This window comes from Balaenoptera physalus (genome assembly GCF_965194825.1).
Source record: "Balaenoptera physalus genome assembly, chromosome: 14".
NCBI lineage: Eukaryota > Metazoa > Chordata > Mammalia > Artiodactyla > Balaenopteridae > Balaenoptera > Balaenoptera physalus.
In genome coordinates, this window is record NC_138893.1 from 36,711,843 (window position 1) to 36,734,440 (window position 22,598).

Genomic DNA, 22,598 nt, shown 5'->3' on the forward strand with positions numbered 1-22,598 from the left:
ATGAAAGGATGCGACATTGGAAGCTAATGGTGAGCTGGATAACGTCCAGATCTCTGCTGCCTTCTCCTCCCTGCTCTGTGCCCTGGAAGCTGTCTCTATGGACGGCCTCCCTGCACTACTTGCCCTTGGCCTTCTGGTTGGGTTCGGTCAATGGGAAGGAGGTGGGAGGAGGGAGAGGTTGGGGTATTTCTTCCCCAGGCTCCCTCCCTTCTGTGCTGTGGTCGGGTGATGGCTGCACTTCTCTCCTGACAGCTGCAGCGCCTCCCCTGGCCCCAGCTCCTTCCAGACTCTCATGACAGGCTTCCTCCCTCCAAGCTTCAGATTCCAGGGAAGTTAGAGCTCCCAGCTGCTGCTACATCCCTGATGATTTAGTACCCCTAGTGGATTCCCTTAACCCTGTCCATAGTTCTGTAAACAGTTCCTTGGATAAGCCCTCGGACTGGGCCATCTTTTGTCACTGGGGCCCCAGCAGGTGCATCTAGCCACTGGACATCCCCTGAGAGAGGTTGGTCACAGTGGTTCAGAGGCCTGTGGTCCATCTTGTGGGTTAGCTGGGCCTTGGGCACCACCCTTTCCTGACTCTATATTCCTAATGAGGACATTTCCATCCTCGTTAGGAAAGGGTTTGGATTGTGTAGTTGTTTGGTTTCACCACCCATACTAATAGCAGCCAAGCCTTTCTGTGACTTGTCATTTTTGACAAAGATTTAGTAAGACACTTTCAGATAATCTGTGGTTCCCATTGTCTGTGCTCTCCTGGTTCCAGCTACAGACTGGTCAAGGAATCTGGGAAAACTCCTCACCTGAGTGGCCAGTGGTGTTTCATCTGGTCAACAGTCACCTGGGAGGGCAGAGCTGGAAAGAAAGGGGAGGGTTATAGTTAATTTAGGCAAGAAGCGAGTCTCGTTATTTCCAGGTCACCAGGCTCTGTTCTAAATGCCAAGGGCAGGTGGTGGTCACCCCTGTCCTCAAGGGACCCACTGAGGCAGATTTGCTCAATATGAGGAAAAACTTTCTAAAGGTTAGAGTCACTGGGAAGTAGGATAGGCCTTTGCTGGCGGGGCATGACCCCTGCCTTACTTGGATGACATTGTGACTGAGTAGACATGGACAGAAGCCAAGCATCAGGTGAGGGGTGACTTAAGTGATGCACTTCTAAGGTCGTTTTCAAATCTGGGATCCCACAGGAAATTCTGGAAACTGCAACCTAGAGAAAGGACTCACCTTTCAATTCAAGCAAGAGTCACCCTGCAGGAGCACAGCATCCAAACCCCTTGTTCAAAGTGGATGAGGAATCATCCAAGAGGTGACAATACCGAAGATAATGAGAAAGAAGCGGAACAAACACATCTCGGGGATACAGTCTCCGGAAGAGGTGTTGAGGCCGTGAGAGAGAGCTGAGTATCAGAAGAGAAATAGGTGGTGTTAGTTCAAAAGGTGTCTTGAGAGAAAATGGCAGCGATCAAATCGTAGCTCCTAGAGCGCCTTTTTTTTTTTTTTTTTTTTTTATTTATTTATTTTTAGCTGTGTTGGGTCTTCGTTTCTGTGCCAGGGCTTTCTCCAGTTGCGGCAAGTGGGGGCCACTCTTCATCGCGGTGCGCGGGCCTCTCACTGTCGCGGCCTCTCTTGCTGCAGAGCACAGGCTCCAGATGCGCAGGCTCAGTAGTTGTGGCTCACGGGCCTAGTTGCTCCGTGGCATGTGGGATCTTCCCAGACCAGGGCTCGAACCCGTGTCCCCTGCATTGGCAGGCAGATTCTCAACCACTGCACCACCAGGGAAGCCCTAGAGCGCCTTTTTAATTCCCATTCTACAGCCAAGGCAACAGAGGCCCTGAAAGCAAGGGGGTTAGTTGGGGTGAATGGAGGAGGAGGCCTTGATTTTAGGCACTGCCTCCTACTGTGCTGCTGCTCTCTCCTTCTGAAGGCCTCAGTTTGCCGCCCTGTAAATGGGGGGAATCTCAGTGGATTTAGGAACACTGTTCCTGCACCAAGCTGCCCCCCACGGGGCTGGGCACCCCTGCCACAGTCACCAGTGGTTGGGGGCAGACCCACTGGGTGCTCTCAAGCAGTCCCAAGCCTGCCTGGTCTCTGTGACAGATGACCCAAGGCAGGGCCCCAGGCCGCCTCCTAGTTGGCTGCCCATGGCAGGGCCAGCTTAGCTCCTCCTTCCTCTCTGGGGACCTGGGGTTCTGAGGTCCTGCCAGCTGTCTGCCCTGGGAGGTAAGGGAAGTCCAGCACCTGTGGGAAAAGTCATTCACTGGCCACGTGGAGGCAAGTGGCAGGGTCAGAGCCTGGGGAGACCTGCCAGCTGGCGCAGCCGCTGCCCGGGGGAGGGGGAGGCTTGGGTTCTCCTTCTCCTGCACCCTGAGGCCTATCAAGACCTGTTCATTCCTTGCCTTCATCACCTCTTTTATCTGTTCCCTCCCCTCCCCTCTCCCTGCCCTTGCCCTCGAGGGGCTGGCATCACCTCTCTCTAGGGCACCGCCTCAGCCTCCCCCAGAGTCTCCCCCCAGCTCTAATCCTGTGGGTGGCTCCTTGACACCCTCAGATGCGTGTTCCACATGTTTGTTCACGCTTTCGTGTTCATTTTTATGCGGCCAGAGCGTGCTGGATGCTCTTCCAACCGTGAGGGTGTAACAGGGACCAGAGCATCCTGCTGCCCTGCCCTCATGGAACTGATGGTCCCTTGGGGCACAGACACTGATTGCCTAAAAGAAATACAGTTTCAACTGATTGAACAAGCTAACAAGGAAAAGCACGCTGATGAGGGCTTGTACCAGGGCTACGTAATTTGGGCTTTAACTAAAGAGAATAGTTTGCGGGTGTCCGGTGGAGAGGGATCCAATTTAAGTGGAGTCCAAGCTCCTAAGCCAGACAGGCAAGGTTGGCCACTGTTATAGGTTGGGTTGTGTTCTTCGCAAAAAGATATGATGGAGTCCTAAACCCTAGGACTTCAGAACATGACCTTTTGGAGTTAGGGTTTTTACAGAGGTAAAATGAGGCCATTAGAGTGGGGCCTGATCCAGCAGGACTGGTATCCTGATAAAAAGGGGAACTTTGGATACAGAGACATGCACAGAGGGAGAAGGCCATGTGAACATGAACGAAGAGATTTGGGTGATACGTCTACAAGCCAAGAAATGGCAAAGATCACCAGCAACCACCAAAAGGAGAGAGGCATGGACAGGGTCTCCCTCACAGCCGCCAAAAGGACCCGAACCTGGGACAGCTCGGTCCTGGACTTTCCAGCCTCCAAAATTGTAAGATCGTAAGTTTCTATTGTGTAAGCCACGCTGTATGTGGTACTTTGTTATGGCAGCCCGAGAAAATTAACATGGCCACCACGTGGCCTCGCCCAGCTTCATTTCTGCTCTTCCTTGATGCCTTCCCACCCTACAACTGCTTAGATGGAGGGACACACAGAATAAACCTGTTCTTTTCCTCTCCTGAGCTTTTGCACCTGTGGGTCCCGCTGCCAGGGATGTCGGCTGTATCTCCCCACTGAGGAACCCCTGAGGTCCCCGCTCCCACCCCCGAGGCTCATTCCTCCCCCACCCCTCCCTGCTCCTCTCTGGCCACATTTGCTCCTCCGTTCCGGGTCCCAAAGCCAACTCTCTGCTCTCAAAGCCTGTGACACTGGACATGTCTTCCACATTTTCAGTCCCAGACTGTACTCTCCAAGGTTTCTCAGACCTGAGTAAATAGAAGGACGCCATGCTCACTAAAAATTTTCTCCCGCCCCCTGGACTTTCCCATTAACATCATTTCATTGCACATCAATTTAGGAAACAAAACTCTTACTGCAAATTACCACAGCAAAGTGAAAACCTTGTCTCTGTAACTGAGTAAAAAAAAATAGATTATCATCTAGGTGAAAACACAAAATTAATAAATTCCCTTGGAGAATAAGGAATAAGTTCACCTGGAGCCCTGGGATGAGAAGACTCGTCTGTAGAGGATTCAGGAAATACTGTTTCCTGGGGGAGCTTCACCCAGCTGCACGGGGAGAAGTACCTGAGGGCTTTTTAAAAAGGCCTGGGGGCTTCCCTGGTGGCGTAGTGGTTGAGAATCTGCCTGCCAATGCAGGGGACACGGGTTCGAGCCCCAGTCTGGGAAGATCCCACATGCCGCAGAGCAACTAGGCCCGTGAGCCACAACTACTGAGCCTGCGCGTCTGGAGCTTGTGCTCCGCAACATGAGAGGCCGCAACAGTGAGAGGCCCGCGCACCGCGATGAAGAGTGGCCCCCTCTTGCCACAACTAGAGAAAGCCCTCGCACAGAAACGAAGACCCAACACAGCCAAAAATAAATAAATAAGTAAAAATTAAAAAAAAAAAAAAAAAAAAGGCCTGTACATGGGATTGTTCTTGAATTGGTCAGGGTGGGGCCTGGGACAAGCCGCCCCCCATCTTTTTTTTAAGCTCCCAGGTGATCTGGTTTGCAGGCTGGTTGGTGCACCCTTGGCACTCCTGGAGCTGCCTCAGCTAGTCCCTGAGTCCTTGGATGCCCAGCTTCCTGCACCTTGGGGTGAGCATGCAGGGCCTGAGCTGGGTGGGTCTGAAGCCCATCCTAACAAGCACTGCTTTGTGTGCCTGCTGCCTTCTGGTAGCTTTGAGTCTGGGGTCAGACTGTGGCCATACTCCCTAAGGTGCCTCCCTCATCTTACAGCTCCCTGACTTAAGGATGGAGCCTTCCGTTCCATTTTACAGATAAGAAAGCTGAGACCCAGAGAGGTGGAAAGTCCTTGCCCAAGGTCACCAGGCTTGACTAGAGCCCTGACTGCTGGCTCAGTGCCTTTTCCTATTACTTCCAACCAGACTGAATGTCCCCCCTGAGCTTTATGTTAACAAACTGACTATGAATGGGGTGTATTTTCATCGCTCCAAAGGCCATATTCATATGCATTCTGAAAAATCAACCACCTCTGTTATTTAAAAAACAAAAAAGAACAAAGTCTGATCAAGCTGGCCCCATGCAGCTGCTGAAATCTGGATTTCAGATCTGACAGGGCCACATAGACACTGCAAGTGTCCCCCAGAGTAACCACGGAGAGCCCTAAACTCCCCATCCATCTCCCAGGCGGTGCGTTAAGGTCAAGGATGTGTGGGGCTGAGCTTGGACTCCCCAGTGGAGACAGGAAGTGTAGGCTCCCTAGCCACACTGATAAGTAGCCAAGGTGTTATGATGTGATTTCTTCTGTGCTACGATTCCTACTTACCTTGTGTGAAACATATAGGATTTAAGCTACTTAAATAGTTCAAAATAGAGTCACAGTGGCCAATGTGAACTTCCATATTAGTTGTCTTGGAACATCCGCTGTAGGACTGCGAGTGTCTTAGAGTGAGTGGTACCTTAGATAAGAAACTTGATGGGCAACGTATGTCACTGGAACTGAAGGAGCAACTGATAGAGACAAGGTACCCTGGGTGTAACTGTTACACCTACTGACCCACTCCTTGAAAAGAGACCCTGAGCCCAGCGATAGAAGGCTCTCTGCTGGAGGACCCCATCCCAAGGTGCCGAGCTCTTGCAGGTGGTCGCTGAGCGACACCCTGTCAGAGCAGGGGCGACTTCCCACTCATGCTTGTCTGGAGACCTGTGGCAGGACCAGGACCTCCGCTCGTGCCGAGGTGCCTCCTTCCCCACTTGGGGTGGTTCCTTTACCACCTTTCCTATTTTCCCTACTCTGACTAAGCTTTGTGTGCTGTTTGTGTGCAATAAACCAAGTGATTCATGAATTGAATATTGGCTACATTTCGTGTATCTCCAGCCCCGTGATTCTTACCTGGCTTTACCGCTGGGCCCTGCGACACACACGAGGTCAATGGCGGTGATCGTGGAGCCTACTGTTCCCTGCCTTCCTGGGAATTTTCTCAAGATGTATACCTGATAAAAGGACCTATGCCCATTCTAGGAAAGGGACTCGGGAGGAGCGAGCAGGAGGCTGGCCCTGCTCTGGCTCGGGTCTCCATCAGCTGCCTTCCGTGTCCCTGGAACATATGGTTACCGGTGCACCTGCTGGCAAACCCAAGGTCACCCAGGTCACCCGAGGCTCAGGGCAGAGCCCCCGCTGTGTGCTTATGGTGTGCCCAGCAGATTAGGGGAGCCTCGGCAACTGGCTTCTTCTGCCTGCAGTCTTTTTTCAGCTTCCTTCTTGTTTTAAAATCCTTTTCTCCAAGTTATTGGCTGTATCTGTTAGTCTGGGGAGCAGGTGAGACAGGCCATCCTTGAGCAGGAAGGGCCCTCTCAACATGGCCGACCAGTGTCGCCCCCCCCCCCCGCCCCCATTATACCTGGTTCCACTCGCCACCCTCATACGCCTCATCACTTCTTGCCTAGATGTCTGTGGGGGCCTCCTCCTCCTTGCTGGCCTCCCAGCCTGCAGTCTCATGGCTCGTCTTCCTGCAAGCCTGGGCCTAGTTCCCACGGCTCTTTGGAGCCTTCCCCATCTTACTCCTCCCTCTTCTGGGCCCCCCTGTCCTGGCATATACCTTGCTTTTTGCACCTAGTGAGCAGCATGGCGGTGTTTATTTAGGTGCCGGCCCCCTACCGCCGTGCACGCCCCGGGCACCGAATGGAAGTCCGCTTCCCTCTCACTCCAGTGCCTGGCGCAGAGGTGGTGTTTGGGAGTGTCTGCAGGAGCTCCATCCCGTTGATTGGATGTGCTGCCTTGCCCGGGGCGCGGGTTCATGGCCAGCGCTGGGTCTCTCCTGCTCGGTGCGCCCCACCCCCTCCTCATCACCACGGTTTGCTGAGCGCCCACCCCGTGCCCTTGACTGTGAAGCCTTTACTACAGTCGCTTGGGGAATCCTCGCCACACCCTCTGCTTTCAAGGAACACTCTGGAGCCCACTCGCACTCAGGTTTGAAGCTCAGTAATAGCTTGACGTGCCACTGGGGCTTAGGAACTGCCATGGTGGGTGGGTGACCAAGAGGGGAGACACTCAGGGAAGGCAGTGCACTTCCTGGTCCCGTACAACCCCCTGGGGATGATCACGGGACAGGCTGGGCCACCTTGAAGACTCTCCCCAGGTACGGAACACCTGTGTGGGCGGGGCCACGGTGAGGTCTGCTTGGCTGAGTCTCCCCGCCCCCGCAAAGACAGAAAAGTCCCCCTTCAGCCGGGCCTGCATTGGGCACCCCCTGGACCCCTCCTCAGCGCCCGGTCCTGCCTGGGATGGTGCTTGCCCGGCAGGCAGAGAGAGGGCTCTGAGGCAGCCCCGTCCCGGGGCCAGGGGGCGCTGGAAGTCTGTCTGTGCTCTGCAAATGTGCCCACCACAGCCTCTGGGTGCTGGAGCCCCTTAACCTCACCAAGAGCCAGAGCCCCCAAGTGGTCCCATCACCACACAATTTACCATCACAAAGGGGCCACGTCCTGGCAGGGCCTTCCATGATCTCAAGGTGATGGCAGAGTCAGGGAGGGGCCCTGGAACCAGAGTCAGGGGCCTGACCCTCCGCCCCGATGGGGCACGTCCGCTCTGTGTGCTGAAAGAGCGAGCCCGCACGCCTCTGTTTCCTCACCTGCAGGATGAGGGGCAGCGCTAAAGGCTCTGCCGAGGCCCCAGCTCCACTCTCTAGTGCTGCTGTCTGTCGCCACCCCTCGGGTGAGGAGAAGACAGTGGGCACGAGGACCAGGGAAACTGTGGGGAGAGGGGGGTGGTAACTGGAGGTCAAGGGCAGGAAACCCAAATACACGGAAATGGGCAGGGCATTTTAAAATAGTCAATTCCCAAATGTCCCAGCGGGGGCAGCTGACACCAGCGACAGATGCTGTGAGCAGATAAATGCATGTACGGACTTTATTAGTGTTACACGGCGGCTGCATCGCGCCCGGAGTTTAACAGGGCATGAGACTGAGCAGGACGTCTTCTCTCACGGTGTCTTTGCTACAGAAACTGTATCTGTGGAGAGAAAGGAATCTTTTTAAGTGCTGGGCGTTCTTACCTGGCAAAGGTAACAGCTGATTTACAATTCAAAACGATGAGGGCTGCCCTAGGGTGGTGGCTTCAATAAGTTCCTGGAGGGCTGATTGCCTGGGTTGCTTCCAGGGGGAGGGGCTGGCTGGACCCTAGGACGAGGTCAGGGGTTGTTCAGAAGTGGTCCCTGGTCTCTGGGTCCTCTGGCAGCCAGGACAGTGGGCACCTTGGGGCAGCGACTGGACCTCTCATGGCTCTCCTTCTCCACAGTACATGTGGGCCCCCCATAAACCCAGCAGAGGGGTCTACAGATGGGCTCACTCTTGCCTCAGCCATTCTGGGGACCCGATTCCACCTACAGCAGCTCAAGAAAACACAGCAGCTACAGTAGATGGAGCTCTCGGGGGCTGTCGGCACCCACACTCACTGATCCACTCACGCAGTGCGCACTTCATCCTCACCACACAAGTGTGAGGAGGTATTGTTACGAGTCCTACATCACAGGAGAGGAAACTGAGGCACAGAGGGCTCTCAGTTAATACGTAGAAGAACCAAGATGCAAGCACAGGGCCTGGCTCTCCCCTTGGGCTGCCTGCCCCCTCCTGCCTTCCAGCCATGATACGGGGCTGGTTACTCGAGTCTCAGGGATGGAGTCTTTATTTGTAGAAGAGGGCTTACCTCCCTCCCATGACTGGTGAGAATCCGATGTCAACAATGTAGCATCTCATGACAATAAATATAAAAAAGCTTTATAATTAATTTAAAAACAATGCAGATGTAAGTGGTATGGTTACAGCTCTTCCAGGAAACATGGGATTCTCTCACCACCTGTGAGCTCTGAAGCTTCGTCCTCTCTCCTCACCTTCACTGGCCCCTCCCCACTTTCTCTTTGTATCTCATTTGTCCTTCCTGGAAGCCCTAACCCTAACCTCCAATCGAATTCCTGTCCTCTGCACCGGAGCCCCGCCCTCAGCAGCCTGGCCTCCCCGTGCCCCTCACATACCTCTCCTGTCCCTCTGCCCGTCTCCCCAGCACCCTCTTTGGGCCCCTCACGGGGAGTTCTCAGTCTGTCATTTGACTTTTCCAATGAACCATAAGTCCATTTTTCTCAACAGCTATACTGTAAACCTCTCAAGAGCAGCCTCTGTCTTTGCATTCCCTCCTATACGCCAGGCATACCTGGTACTTACTAAAGCCAGAGCGGAAGGAAGGAGGATGGTGTGTGGGGAGAGAGAAATAAAGGGGGGAAACGACATTTTTCTTTTGGTACCATGTCACTGGAGGGAATTCCTGCCAGCAGGTTCCTTAGCAGGACTTGAAACCCCAACGAGGTGACTAAAAAAATTTGAGGGGGTTATGAGAGGAGGTTGGACCAAAGTCTTAATTTTCTTTAGTCTTCCAATTATTATTATTATTTTTAAAATGTTACTTATTGGCTGTTTTCCTAACAGCAAAATATTTGAATAAGTTGACGAATTCGGTATTTTTACTCCCCAAACTATAATAGTTTGTGAGGCTCTCTCTTCCTATATTTAAAAATTCTGAGGTCCACCATCTAGCTTCTCTTAGATAGATTCCCTCCAGAGTCGGCAGGCGGGGAAGCTGCCCTCAGGTCATCGGAGGGCTGAGGTAGCAGCTGATGCACCGAGAGGGTGCAACGCCCTGTGTGATTTGGTCTCATACTTTTTTTCCTTTCTTGAATCCACCTGTGAGCAAGGCACCTCCTTGGGAATGCCTCTCATTTTAAAGATTCCAATGAGACCACCTTCTTCAGACATGATTTTAACTACATCCCAGGATCCAGGCAACAGGTCCATTTCCTAATGGGACCTGGGCCACTGACCTTAGAGTCCCAGTGTCCTCCGATGGGGGAGAGGAGGCCTCGGCTGCACCCCCAGCCTGCACAGGGCTCCCCACTGGCCTCCTCGACACTGTGTTTTCAGTGAGAGGACCTCCTTGCTCCGCCGACGCCCTGCCTGGGCCAGCCCCTCGGTCCTCCCCTCACAGGGACGGGGAGGACCCCACAGGGGTCATCCAGCTGATGAGACTGCTGTGAGGTCTGCCAACCCATCCCCCTGCCCGCCCCCTGCCCGGGGGTGTGACATTCCCTGGGGCCTGAGTTTAGTGACCCCACCTAACCTCCAAACCTCAATCAGTGACCAAGAGCCCAGGATCTCCTTCTCGCCAAGCCGCATGGGGGTGTCCTGCTGGCCAGACTTGGGGTCTGAGCTTCAGTCATTACCCCCACCTCCCCCGCAGATGCCACAGCCAGGGATGCCACGGGTCACGATGAAGATTCTGCAAGTACTGCCACCTCAGCTCTCTCGCCTCATCTCAAATTTTATATCTTTTGCTAAAACTGATTTCCTTTTCCTTCTATTATCCTGAACTTTCACTGATTTTCCCCTCTTTAACTTGTAGCCACTCTCTAACTGATACTTATAACCTTATACCCTTCAGAAATTATTTCTTATTTCTCTTTCTTATTTTTCCTCCTTAGTTTTCATTGAAGGCAGGGCTGTATCATCTGTGCCTGCCACAGAGAGTGCTGAGAACACTGGCTGAACCTCAGCTGACTTTCTGGGGTGAGTTTCCATGACAAATGCAAGTCTCTACAAACGTCCTTAGGCACAAGCCAGCAAAGACACGTACTCCGTCTTGTCCTCTCCCTTCTGCACGGTGATCTTGGCTGCACCCACTTTGGGGAGGGTTGGGTTTACCACGTTGTTATTCCAAAGAAACTTGACTTTCTCAATTGTTCCAACATCAATATCCGCGTCAAACTCATTGGAGTGGGTGGAGCCTGGTCTGATAATCCCCCTTGAAACAGAGAAACAGAAACGTTCCCATTCACTGAAACAAGTTCTAATGACCATATAAGTCCCTGCCATTCTTTTCTACTCTAGATTAACAAGATGATTTTTTCCAAATTAATTCTCAAATAAAGGTTAGAGAAATGAAAAAGTCAGCTATATGGCAGCAGCCTCAAACTACTATTTATTTTATTTTATTTTTGGCCACATCATGCAGCATGTGGAACTTGGTTCCCTGACCAGGGATCAAACCCGTGGCCCCCTGAAGTAGAAGTGCGGAGTCCTAACCACTGGACCACCAGGGAAGTCCCTTAAACTACTATTTAACTATTATTTCTTCAAACGTAAGTTAATTTACCCTCAAAACTTTCCTATAGAAAACTATATAATTCCTTCATATTATTTTTTTCTGGTAGAATTATTTGTACAATAACAAGTTATCCACTAGTTTAACACAACAAACATGTGTGACTAGGCTAATCAGAAGATATGATATCTGGGCAAACATTAGATTTATCTTTAAAAATCTGATCTATTGAGAGAGAAAGAATGAAATGCCTGGATTTATAATAGAGAAAAGAACATGTGTTAGCAGAAATCTGAAGTTAACTTCAATACATAAAGTAAATAATTTAGAATCCATTCATAAAGAGACGACAAGTAGGTCAGTGCATGGATGTGAAGGCCGTGTGTATCAAGTGAGAGGTGGTACCAAAAAAAGGAAACTTACTTGAAGACGTTGTATTGGTGAGTGTTTCCCTTATTTCCAAACAAAGCAACTTTGATTTGACCAGTGGCTGTTCTTCCAGACAGTGTTATAGAAACTCCGTATCTCCAGCCTGCACAGGGCATAGAAAAGAATTTTTATTCATGCACAAAATAGTTGACAGAAATCTCAGATTCTTGTCCCATCCCTTACACTGAGGCATCGAAGTAGGAGAAGTTCTACATGTTAACCTACGACTCAAACTAGGCCTTAAGGAGAAACACATATCTGGCAGTGGACCCCTGTAGACCTGCCCGCCCAGTAAAGGGGTCACTAGCCACATGTGGCTGCTTAAATTTAAACCCAAATTAAATAAAACAAAAATCAATTCCTCGCTTTCCCTAGCCACACTTTAAGTGCTGAATTGCCACATGTGGCTGCTGGTTACTGCATTTGACAACACGGAGCACTTCCATCAGGGCAGAAAGTTCTACTGGACAGCTCTGTTCTTGAAGGACAGTACTATGAGTTAAGGTGGAAAGAGAAGGAACAAGGGCTGGTCCCCACATTTGGAAAGGTAGTTCAGGGGTGCAGTCCTGGGAGCCTCAAGGGCAAGGTCTGTGTCTTCCCTCTGCCTCTCCAGGGCCCTGGGCAGTCTCCAACACAGGGGTCATCCAGATTTATGCCTGAAGGGCTGTCTTGGCACCCAGGAGCACACACACATACACAGGAACCTATACACACATGACCACACCCTCATGCGCACATAAACACACATATACACGCGCACACACATACATACACACCACATACTCACATACACATTCACACATATGTATGTAAACACACAGACGCATCCTTTGCCTAACTCCTACTTGTCCTTTACAACCTCAGAGGTGTTTTCCCTGCCCTTTCCTCTGATTAGGGCCAGGTCCTCTGTCCTACCGTGTCACAGCAGCAAGCCGTCGAGCCCAACACACTTGTAGCTGCTTGCTCAGTTTCAGTTTTCTCTGCTGGGTTATAAATTTCATGCTAGGGTGTCTTGTTCATCCCTGCACCACCCCACATCTAGCATAGCCTGTGGCCCATAAATAAATGTTAGTTGAGGAACGAATATATGGTTTTGAATGTTTAATTTGTTGTTTTAAAATATTGGCAAGTATTTTGTGCATCACTACATCAGAGGAAGGATTGATTAACCAACGCCTTTTTAAAAAATATGTAAACAGTGATGGAAACGTTCTATATCTTGATTTTGGAGATGGTTACATGACTTTTTATTTATCAAAACTCAGAATTATACACTACAAAGGGTGACTTTGGCTGTATATAAATTATACCTCAATAAACCTGACTTACAAAACTATATGAGACTTGGATTATATTTATGTATTTATATAAACACAGTCTCTTTTTTACAGTACAATATCTTAGGGAACTGTCATAAGGCAGGTTGGCACAAAGCGGCTGAAACACGCCTGACTCTACCCTATATACTAGTCCATTCAGCAGAATTTGGAGAAAAATTACCCCTTTCTGATCCCCTCCAACCCTCCACCAGAGATGCACCCCCCCATCCATGGGCATGAGGGACACATGGACAGAAGGCTGGAAATTGAGGAGATTGGACTTGGGCTTCTTAAGTGGGCTAGATAAGCAAAGAGTTGGTACCAAATAAATTTTGAATGGATAGAACAGGTGCGGATGACATGATTTTTAAAATGCATAGGACAAGGAACTGTGGGGTGGTGAAAATTCAGAGAAGATGGCCACAGAGACAGGTAAATTTCTGTTATCCCATTAATTATGCTGTTTGTGTCCACTCATTTCATGCCATAGAAATAAAATGAAAGTAAAGCAGACCCTTTCTAAATCCTCGGCTGAGTCTTAAACGGGGTAGTTTGGATGGATGTGTCCTGTTACTAAGATGAAACGTACCCACAAATATTTCAGGTTAGAGGCCACCCCTTAACGTAAAACACAAACAAAACCTCTTTTACTTGGGTGGGAAATCACAGTGCCACTTACGAGCAAATTTGCTGGACTCTCCTGTGTTCAGGAAGAATTTCTGCTGCTCCTCACGTGTCTTGCCAGCAAATCTATCAGCATAGTGGCCCATCTGCGGGCACCCTTCATCTGGACAGGGGAAGCACTTGTTCTAATGAGAAAGATGGATCCGGCTGTAAGGTGTGAATTTGTCTTTTTATGACCCACACATCTGGGGAGCAATTTTCCTATAGTCTCAGTCTCCTCTTTCATAACTGGAAAGAGATTGGAATAGATGGTCTCTAAACTAACTTCATCCAGGATGTAGTACCCAAGCCTGATGTACATCACATTGGAACTACTTGGGGAGCTTCAGAAAATATTGATGCCTGGGCCCCAGGTTAGATCAAATATGCCTTCCACCAAGTGGCATGCTAGTGAATGACTAACAGGAAACTCTGGGACAAAAAGTCCGGTAGAGTTTACCAATTTCCGTGGTGTAAATACTCCGTGCCTGTGGCCAACTTCAGGCTATCAGCACGATGTCACTGAATGTGGAGTCGGGAATAGATGTTCACACTGGCTGTAGTGAGCCCGCATAGGCAGGCTCTGGTGTATCGTTCGTGCATCTCTCTCCTTGTTGCCAGCGGCACAAGGCACAAACCCCCAGCCCAGCATGTAGAACCCCAGCATCCACTTTTCCTTCTCTCTGGCGTGTAGATTCTTCTCTCACACATTCTATACTTGCTCTGCCCCTGTCAGAAATGTGCACTCTTTCACCTCCTTCTAAACTCTATGATTTTCCAAGCCAGATTCAAACTTTGCCCCTGCAGGAAGCCTTCCTAGATCATTGAATTGACTGCTCTACTCTCCGATTTCCCAGAATCTTCTGCTCCCACATGACTCTTCTAGAATTTTAGCTACCTCCTGCCTAAGGCTTTTTCCCTCTCCACTCTACAGGACCGTGAACTCTGACATGCAGTGCAAAACAAGTAGGGGATGATCAGACCCTGGTGAGAGAGTACTACAGATCCCAACACAGCAGGACAACAGCCCCACTTTGGGACTCAGAGCGGGATAATAGCTTACAGACTCAAAGTTCTTGTAGGAAGCGCAGGGGTATGCAGCGAACCCATCGGGATTGAGGATGCTCTCCGAGTAATACTTGTAGCTTCTCAGGTGATTGCAAGCCACAAAGTCCCGGGTTCCTGGGTAAGCAAAGGGGGAAGTCTGCACAGGTGGTCAGGGCCCCATCACAACTTCTCTGCCTCTCTCTCCAAGTGGGATGGTTCCAAAGTGGGACCGTATTTTCAGAAATTTAAGATTAGTCTAAAATCCAGCCACAAAATGACAGTTAACATATAAAGGCTGCTTTCTGTGTGCCGGGCAATGTTCTGAGCACTTTACATGCATTGTCCCTGTAATCTTCACCTTTCCTCAGAGGTGGGTAACATACCATCCCTAATTACAGAAAGACATACAGGCTACAGCCTCAGATTTCAGATTTCAGCTAGGAAGTGGTGGAGCTGGGATTTAAATCCAAGCCCGTCTGGTGCTTGAGCCCAGGCCTCTAACCTCTGTTCCATTCTGTGTCCCAGGCACCAGGCTGGAGGTCCTCGAAGACACAACCGGATGTGACTTGACCTCCTAGGCATGACCAAACCCGGGCAAGGACATTGTCATGCCATGTTTAGGTGAATAAAAAGGAAGGTCAAGTAGCTTTAGGTGGCTTTATATGAGCATGCCTTTCACTCCCATGTCTTGTTTCTTCTTAGAACCTTCCTTGGCTCCTATAAATTCCTGCCAAGTGGCAGATGTCACAGCACACATTCCAGACCTGGCCTGAACTTGCTTGGCCATTACTGATGGAGAGCCTAGGCTACTCTATCCATGCAAAGCCTCATAAAGCTGTAAAAGACAAACACATAGGTCCTCATCCTTAATAGTTGCTTTGATGGTGTCCATACTTGCCAAGCCATTATGCTCACATTCAATAAAAGTCTTTACTCATTTGATTTTAACCTGTGTGGTGCCAAATGATGAGTCTGGCTGAAAATCTCACCTGTTCATTGCCATTTTGACCTTATTAGATACAGAGTCAGAGCTGTATCTGAAAGATGCCCTTTATCCCAGGTGTGCTGATTAATGATAAAGAATAGCCACCTTGAGTAGCACAGTCTCTGCTCTAACCTTCCTTACCTGTGATTGCTTCTTATTCTTTCCCCAGCATAGAGGAGTGGTGACTCTCATGTGAATGGATTTGCCATGGACATGATTGGGAATATTCCCATTTTGTCTCTGGAGTTGAAGCCAGTTACATGAGCTTGAACCATATCACTGACACCCAAGGAACAATTGGCAGAAAAATTCTCTTAGATTCAGGATATTTACTTTTATGGTATTTCCTTCCCTTATTAGGTAGCTATCAGTTGATTGTTGGAGTTACAGCTTTAAGCAATGGTTTTGTAATTCTTTGTTGCTTGTTCACTCCAGGACACCCACACAATGTGTAAGGAAATAAATCAGCAGAGCTGAGATATAACAAATGATACGTGGCTATATTTTTAAGAAATAAGGTCTAGAAGGGGGGATTGTATATTTTCAAAGAGCAGTGTGTTTTCATTGCTAAGATTTGCTGTGGGAGTGGCGTTGCTCCCCCAGGGAAGTGATGTCCCCACTCTGCTCTGGCTTTACCTGCCCAGATGCCATCTAGGTCCACGATCTGCGACAGGGCATTCTTCTTGCATCCGGGCATTTCCTCTCCTCCGTTTGGGAAGAAATCAAGGTGACCCACCTGTTGTTTCGTTCCAAAGCCTGAAATGTTTAGAACAGCAATGAGCTTTTCATAATGCAGGGCTCTCATTAAAAGCACGTGCTCTCACAATTGCACGTGCTTGCAGCTGGAACATGGAGGGGCTCACCCATGAATGGGATCAGGGGAGCTGCATCCGTGTGGATCACATCAACAAAGCCAGCGTCGGAGGGATCGAGTCGGACCTCTTCAGGAGTACCCTCGAAACTTGCTTCTACAGGATCCAACCCTAAAAGAGATGGCCAGTGCTGCACACAATAGGCCTGGCTATAGGTGCCAGCAGGATTGAGCTTGTACAGTTGCCCAGGCTGTGCACTACCTAACTCAAGGGATGCCATACCCTGGAGTTGTGCAGTGCCATGGCCGGGGTATTGAATATGGAGACATTGAGTCTCAATGATGCTCATTACATTCCAGTGGCATGGATAGAGAAGGGCAGGTGAGCAAAGAAATTTAGATTTTGTTTAGGCAAGGGTTTTTTTCCACATCAGATTCTCCCACTTACTTGTATATCTTTCTCCTTCAACATTCTCTTTCTCTTCCCAAGTTTGAAGGAAAAAGGGGAGAAGTAGTATGGTATCACAATTCAAAACACAAATTCTGGGACTTGGGTGCCTTGCTCCAAATCCGTACTTGGCTATTTTTTGAGCAAGTTGCATGACCTTGGGTGAATCACTTGACTTTTTCTACGCCTCAGTTTCCCCATTTATAAAAGGGGGTAATAATACAGCTGTAAGATTAAATGAGATAACATATGTAGCATTTAGCATAGTGCCTGGCACATCATTATGGGTGTATAAGTAAATATTTAGAATTATATCTCCCTGACTATATTTCCTTCTTGACAGGACTCCTAGATTTAACAATTGTTTTTGAAGGTTTGATCAGAGTTGCTGAAAAGGCACGAACATAATTGTCTGTTGAAAATAAAAGGGAATGTTCTTATAAAGGTAGAGACTTGAACCAAAAGACAGCAGAACCTGGATTGGATGTCAGTTCTACCACTGATTAGTTGTGTGACCTTGGGCAAGTCATTTGCTTCCCTCAGCCTTCTTCTTTAGTTCTGAGGATTAAATGAGAAAACGTAAAGCACTTTGTACAGTATTTGGGATAAGCAGGCACTTAATCTATGCTTACTATAATTATTATATTAGCATTATAATGATTATATTATATTGATATATTTTGTGGTTATAATTTAAAGACTTTGCTTGGGTTAAAAGGATGCTTTTGGTGTGGTGGTGTCTGGGTTTCTTCTACCAATGAAGGCAGTGGAAGCAAAATTTTTGTGTTCTATTCTGCCCTTGATTTCAGAGAAGGGGCAAAGGAATGACAACATGGACTTGTCTTAGTTATGTTTGCTCACATTCATATTAGCCTTACTCTGCATTTTCCTGGCTGTTCAGTCCTGCTGAGAGACCCACATCACCAGAAAATGGATGGGGACAGAGGCAGAGGAATTAAAGAGAGCAAAGACACCACTTCCCCTGCCACAAAGATAGGCTTCTGGGGGGCTTCCTAAAATGCTCTGTGCAGACTCTAACCGGCTCTGCCGCAGCCAAGCGGATGGACTCTTTGGGGCCAGCTCCAAGCTAGGCTGCAGTCTTGCACCACGTTCTGGGGCTACTGGGGACCAAACCTTGGGCCCCAGCCCTCAAGTCTTACCTGAAATCCTGCCCAGGCCTGGAGTCTTGCTCCCAGCCTCTCCCGCCACGTGGGCCCCCAGGCTGTGGCCGATGAGGTGGACTTGGGAAGGTGAGTAACTGTAGTTCGACTGGAGAGGGAAGATTGTATTTTCAGGACATATCTGTGCTGTGGTTTTCGCAACCCTAATGCTGGTACTCCTCTGCTGAAAACCTGCCACAGCCCGTAGGATCAAGCCCAGCCCTTTATGAAAGCCTCAGAGCTCTTCTGACTCAACACCTGTTTTTCTAGACTCTTTTCTAGCTAGACCCTTAGTGGAACTTTCAGGCCCTCAAATATGTCGTAGTCTCTCACCTCTGGGTCTGGTTTAGCCTCCTCTTCCTGTTGTCATGTCTCCCCAACCATGACCCCAGTTCACATCGACACAGCTCAGCCATTAGCTCTCAACTTAGATGTCTCTTCCTGGGAGACATCCTTAATCACTGCCCCCCGCTCCCCAGACTGGATTAGCTGCCCCCCTGGCCCCCCGACATGTGCTCCTATAAAGCCCGTAGCCACCCCGCCCCATCCCCACATCAGAACCCTGATCACACTCAGTTGTCGCTGTAAGCTCCCCCAGGGCCTGGGACCTCAACTATTCTCTTTATTCCCTAGCAGAGCTCCTGACAATGTGCCCCCAAATATCGGATGAACAAACAAACGACACAAGCTCAAAGTATTCACACCTGTTGGTCTCAGAGATGTTCACCCAGAAGTACTTGTTTATTATAGGTCTACATACAGCGCCTTGAGCACAAACACCATAGGTTTTGATTTGAGGTGAGTTTTAGAAGTAAGACTCCGAGAGAAATATCAATTCTTTCTATTTCCTCTTTAAACATATAACCCTCAGCTGTGTCTTTACCCAACAGAGACCGGTGGGTGCTGTGTGTCCCCTCCTCAGCCCGGCCACCACTCACCTTGAGCATGGCCAGCATCTGGGCCACCTGGGCGCCCACCACACGTACGTTGTTGGCAGCCTGCGTGTAGGTGGTCTGGGAGCCTCTTTTCCAGTCCACGCAGATGCAGTTCACCTTCTCCACCTTGAACATGTTCTGGTGTTGGAGAGACACCAGTGGGTTATCATGAGGGCTCGTGAAACCACTTCCAACCAGAGCTCAGAAATGGTCGCCGAGAGTTACCACTAGCTGTCCTTCTGTCCCTTCCTAGCTGGGGCACTGGGATGAACTCCATTTTGTTAGGAATCCCGTTGCCAATAGGAGTTATCCCTCAGGGCAAAAGCTACAAGAAAGGCAAATCGATTCCCTCGCTAGTTCGTAGACTAATTAAAAGCTGACCACTCTCTGGTTTTCTTCAACCAGATTCAATCAGGTTGATTCAATAAGGTGGCTGAAGCCAGGGCATCATTCAAAGAGTCCTGTTTCAAAAAGAAAAGGTCTCAAGTGCATTCTCTGGCAGCCAGGGTCTAAATGAGCTTGTGGATTTGACTGCTAGGGGTCCTTTCAGCCTCGTGGCAAAGCCTGGGCTTGCTTCACCCCAGGCTGCTGGGTATTTACGAAGCTTTAAGGTGGGAGGGAAGTGTCACTATTTTTACAGTCAGGATAGCACAATATTTCATGGAGGAAACACACTAAAGATATTTAAAAAATAGAACTGCACTGATTTAAAAGATATTGAAGAATTCTGAAAGGGAAACTTCTTCCTGGATGTCAAAGGAACTGATATATCCTTGGAAGTTCTGCCGGGCAGGACATATGACCAGCTTGAGTCTAAAGTGGTACTATAAATTTAAAATCCACCTAGAATCTTTTCACATATATGATACTAATATGTGTGATCACACACACACAGATACCAACAGCCGTTTTCTCAGGACTTTTATTTTTAAAGCAGCCCTGAGGAATCTCTTACAAACCTGGAGAATTTGGGATATAAACTATATCTTAAAGTTTATACATTAAGATACTTATTAATGATGGGACAGAAGCGATACCAAGAGTTAAATGGCTGGTACAACCAAGGTCAAATGCAGAATGATTTTAATTTTCAGAGTTTGTAACTTTTCCTGTTGACATTTTAGGTCGGAGGGTGGTAGACAGGCTGCTAGGGTAAATTCTTAGGTGTCAGAAAAATGTATTGAATCAGTGAACACAAGAAAAGAAGGGATGATGGTGTATCATGTGTATTTGTGTGTGCGTGCCTCTGCACATGTGTTTTTGTGTGTATGTGTATGTGAACATGTGTATATTATTCTGTTGTCTATCGTTCTGAGCAAAAGATGCTCTATTACAGTGGGTTTGGCACTTTCTATTCTGTCATTTTGGGCACCCAGTCAGTCGAAGCTCTCCGTATCTCAAATAAATGGTCATAGCACACGTCTCTGACTCTCAGGGAAGTGGAAAAGACTTGAACAAAAAGAACATAATCCTGCGTTTATAGGAATACAAAGTAGCCTCACTGAAATGGAAGCAGGCAATATTTAGGCTTGATTTAACCAGAAATGAGAGGACAGAAGTGTTTGTTCACGCAGCAGATGCCATTGCTTCAGGCTACAGATGTAGTCTAGAAACTTGGAAGGGGATTTTTATTTTGGTGAAGAGGCATTTTAATTGCATAAAGGTACGTCAATATGTCAGGATTTCCTGTTTTGAGCTCGCTAATTGCGATTGCATAAAGGGAGGTGGAGACATTAGTGGAAACAGTGGCAGCTGCCTGCAGCGCAGGCCACAGGTGTTAGAACCAGGCCCTACCTTGCACATATCCACGAGCCAGCTCTCATCTCCCTTGTCTATGAAGCCGTGGATGATGAACCGGGTCTTCCTGTTTGTTTGGAAATTGGATGCCTCAACCGTTGATGGATCAGAGGGAAGGAGAATCTGTGACAAACGCAGAAGGGTTCCGTGTTTTTGCAGCCCAGCCACTTTAGCCTGTCTCTTTCTTCCCCATCTCTGCCTGTTCCAATGCACAACCTTTCAAAGTTTAGCAAAAAGCCACCTCTTTCAGGAAGCCCACCCTGACCTCTCTTTCCCTGCCTTACCTTCCCAAGTCAGGAATCACTACCTCCACTGGGTCTGGATTGTGGCTCATGGTCTTACACCTTCCATAGGTTCTTCCATAAGCTCTTTGCCCAACACCAGAATCACATAACTAGCTAGAGGTTCTGACAAATGTGAACCATTCATTCATTCAAGCCAGCTTTTTTACCGGCGACCTACTCTGTCCAGGTCTGACTAGGCCTGGGGGCAGCTGGCGGGATCGGGTAGAAGCAGAGGGTACAGAGGTAAGAACTCCTGGTCCCCCGGTGGGCACAGCCCCTCACCAGTTACAACAATGTTAAAATGGCAGAGGTCTCACTTGAAAGTTGTTTGGGTTCTCGTTGGTGTAGAGCAGGAAGCGAGTCCCGATGTCCTCAGGGCTCCAGGGGAGAACTTTCAGGGGCCTGATGGCGGTCCCAGCCCAGGGCTCAGAGTCAGAGAAGCACCCAATGGAATCATAGCAAACTTCCTTTCCTGTAAGAGAAAAGCTGACCCTGCTCAGGGGTCCTAAGGCTGGCCTGGTTGCTCCCCTGCTTGGGGACAGGCTGAAGACCAGGCAGACACTTGCCTCCGCCCCATCAACTCTCTCCTTGCCCCCTCTCCCCCCGTGCCCACCTTCTGATCAGGGAACAGTCTCATTGAATCCCACAGAGACCTCTCTGCTTCGAACCACCATCAAAACTTAAAAGTCCTGTGTTCCCTGCCTAGATCTTCCGATAGGTTTATTTGACTAATGTGATAATGGGCACTGGTAAGTCAATATGTTAACCCAGGCAGGTGTCTAATGCTTTATCTGGAAGAGTCTGGCCTCGGGCCTCCGGGACATGAAGGCAGGCTGGTGGGGAGATGCTCTGAGATAGGCCCGCACAAACTGCAGCCCCACCCGTGTCTCTGTGGAAACGTGGAGCTGTCTGCAGCCGCTGGAAGCCCTACCATGGCTGAAGCTTTCTCTGGCCAGTGCCGAGATGATGGGTTTATGCCTCTCCCAAGGGGCAGGTGGGATGTGTTTTACCTTTGGCTGCTCCCAGCAGGAAAAGAGTGAATGTCCAGATGCTCACCATCTACAATAAATTCAGATATTTGGCCTCACCAAAAGCATGACCAGAGCAGTGAGCAGACTCAAGAATTCAAGGCTCTTTGCCCCATCTCCTCCTTCACAGCTGGTGGGAGACTTACCCTGTTGGATGTTCCAGACCTTCCTTCCCTCTGGATCAAGTGCCCGGGCTGTTTTCTTATACTCGAGCCTTATCGATTGGACGCTGCTTCGAGGAAACAGCAGGTGATTACAGAGCATACTGTGTGCACTTAATATTTTAAACTGCACAAATACACAAAACAAGATTAATAATAGAGGTCAAATCTTCCCACAAGTCTGGGAAGATGAAAGAATGCTTGGTTAAAAGTAGGTGAAAGGTCTCTAACTTTGCGCCTATGTACATGTACTTGCAACTATGAGCTGAGTGGGACCCACTTTCCAATTTTTTATTTTATCACCTAGTACTTTGCAAGTCCCAGTGAGGACACTGCAGCAAACTCTAATCATGGAGGGCTGGGTTTCTCACTTAGAATGGATGGAAATGCCCTTGCAAATCGCTGATAGTGAAAGGAAGTGTCTAAGAAAACCTCCTCTTTCTTTTTGTCTGCCTGTCTGTCTACCTCTGTCTCTGGCAGTCTAGTAATACTTGAG

At 49.0% G+C, this 22,598-nt stretch overlaps 1 protein-coding gene across 1 annotated transcript; it reads right to left on the reverse strand.

Moving 5' to 3' along the window:
- Positions 1-7,581: 7,581 nt before the first annotated feature.
- Positions 7,582-22,205, reverse strand: LOC309642921 (inactive pancreatic lipase-related protein 1; the record flags this gene model as incomplete). The annotated part of the gene is made up of 12 exons (XM_082424984.1): positions 7,582-7,900; positions 10,568-10,735; positions 11,459-11,567; positions 13,463-13,592; positions 14,510-14,628; positions 16,115-16,234; positions 16,342-16,461; positions 17,898-18,006; positions 18,836-18,970; positions 20,627-20,752; positions 21,231-21,526; positions 22,088-22,205. The coding sequence occupies 12 exons, from the start codon at positions 22,203-22,205 to the stop codon at positions 7,837-7,839; spliced, it is 1,614 nt and encodes a 537-aa protein (XP_082281110.1). The 3' UTR covers positions 7,582-7,836.
- Between the last annotated feature and the right edge of the window lie 393 nt (positions 22,206-22,598).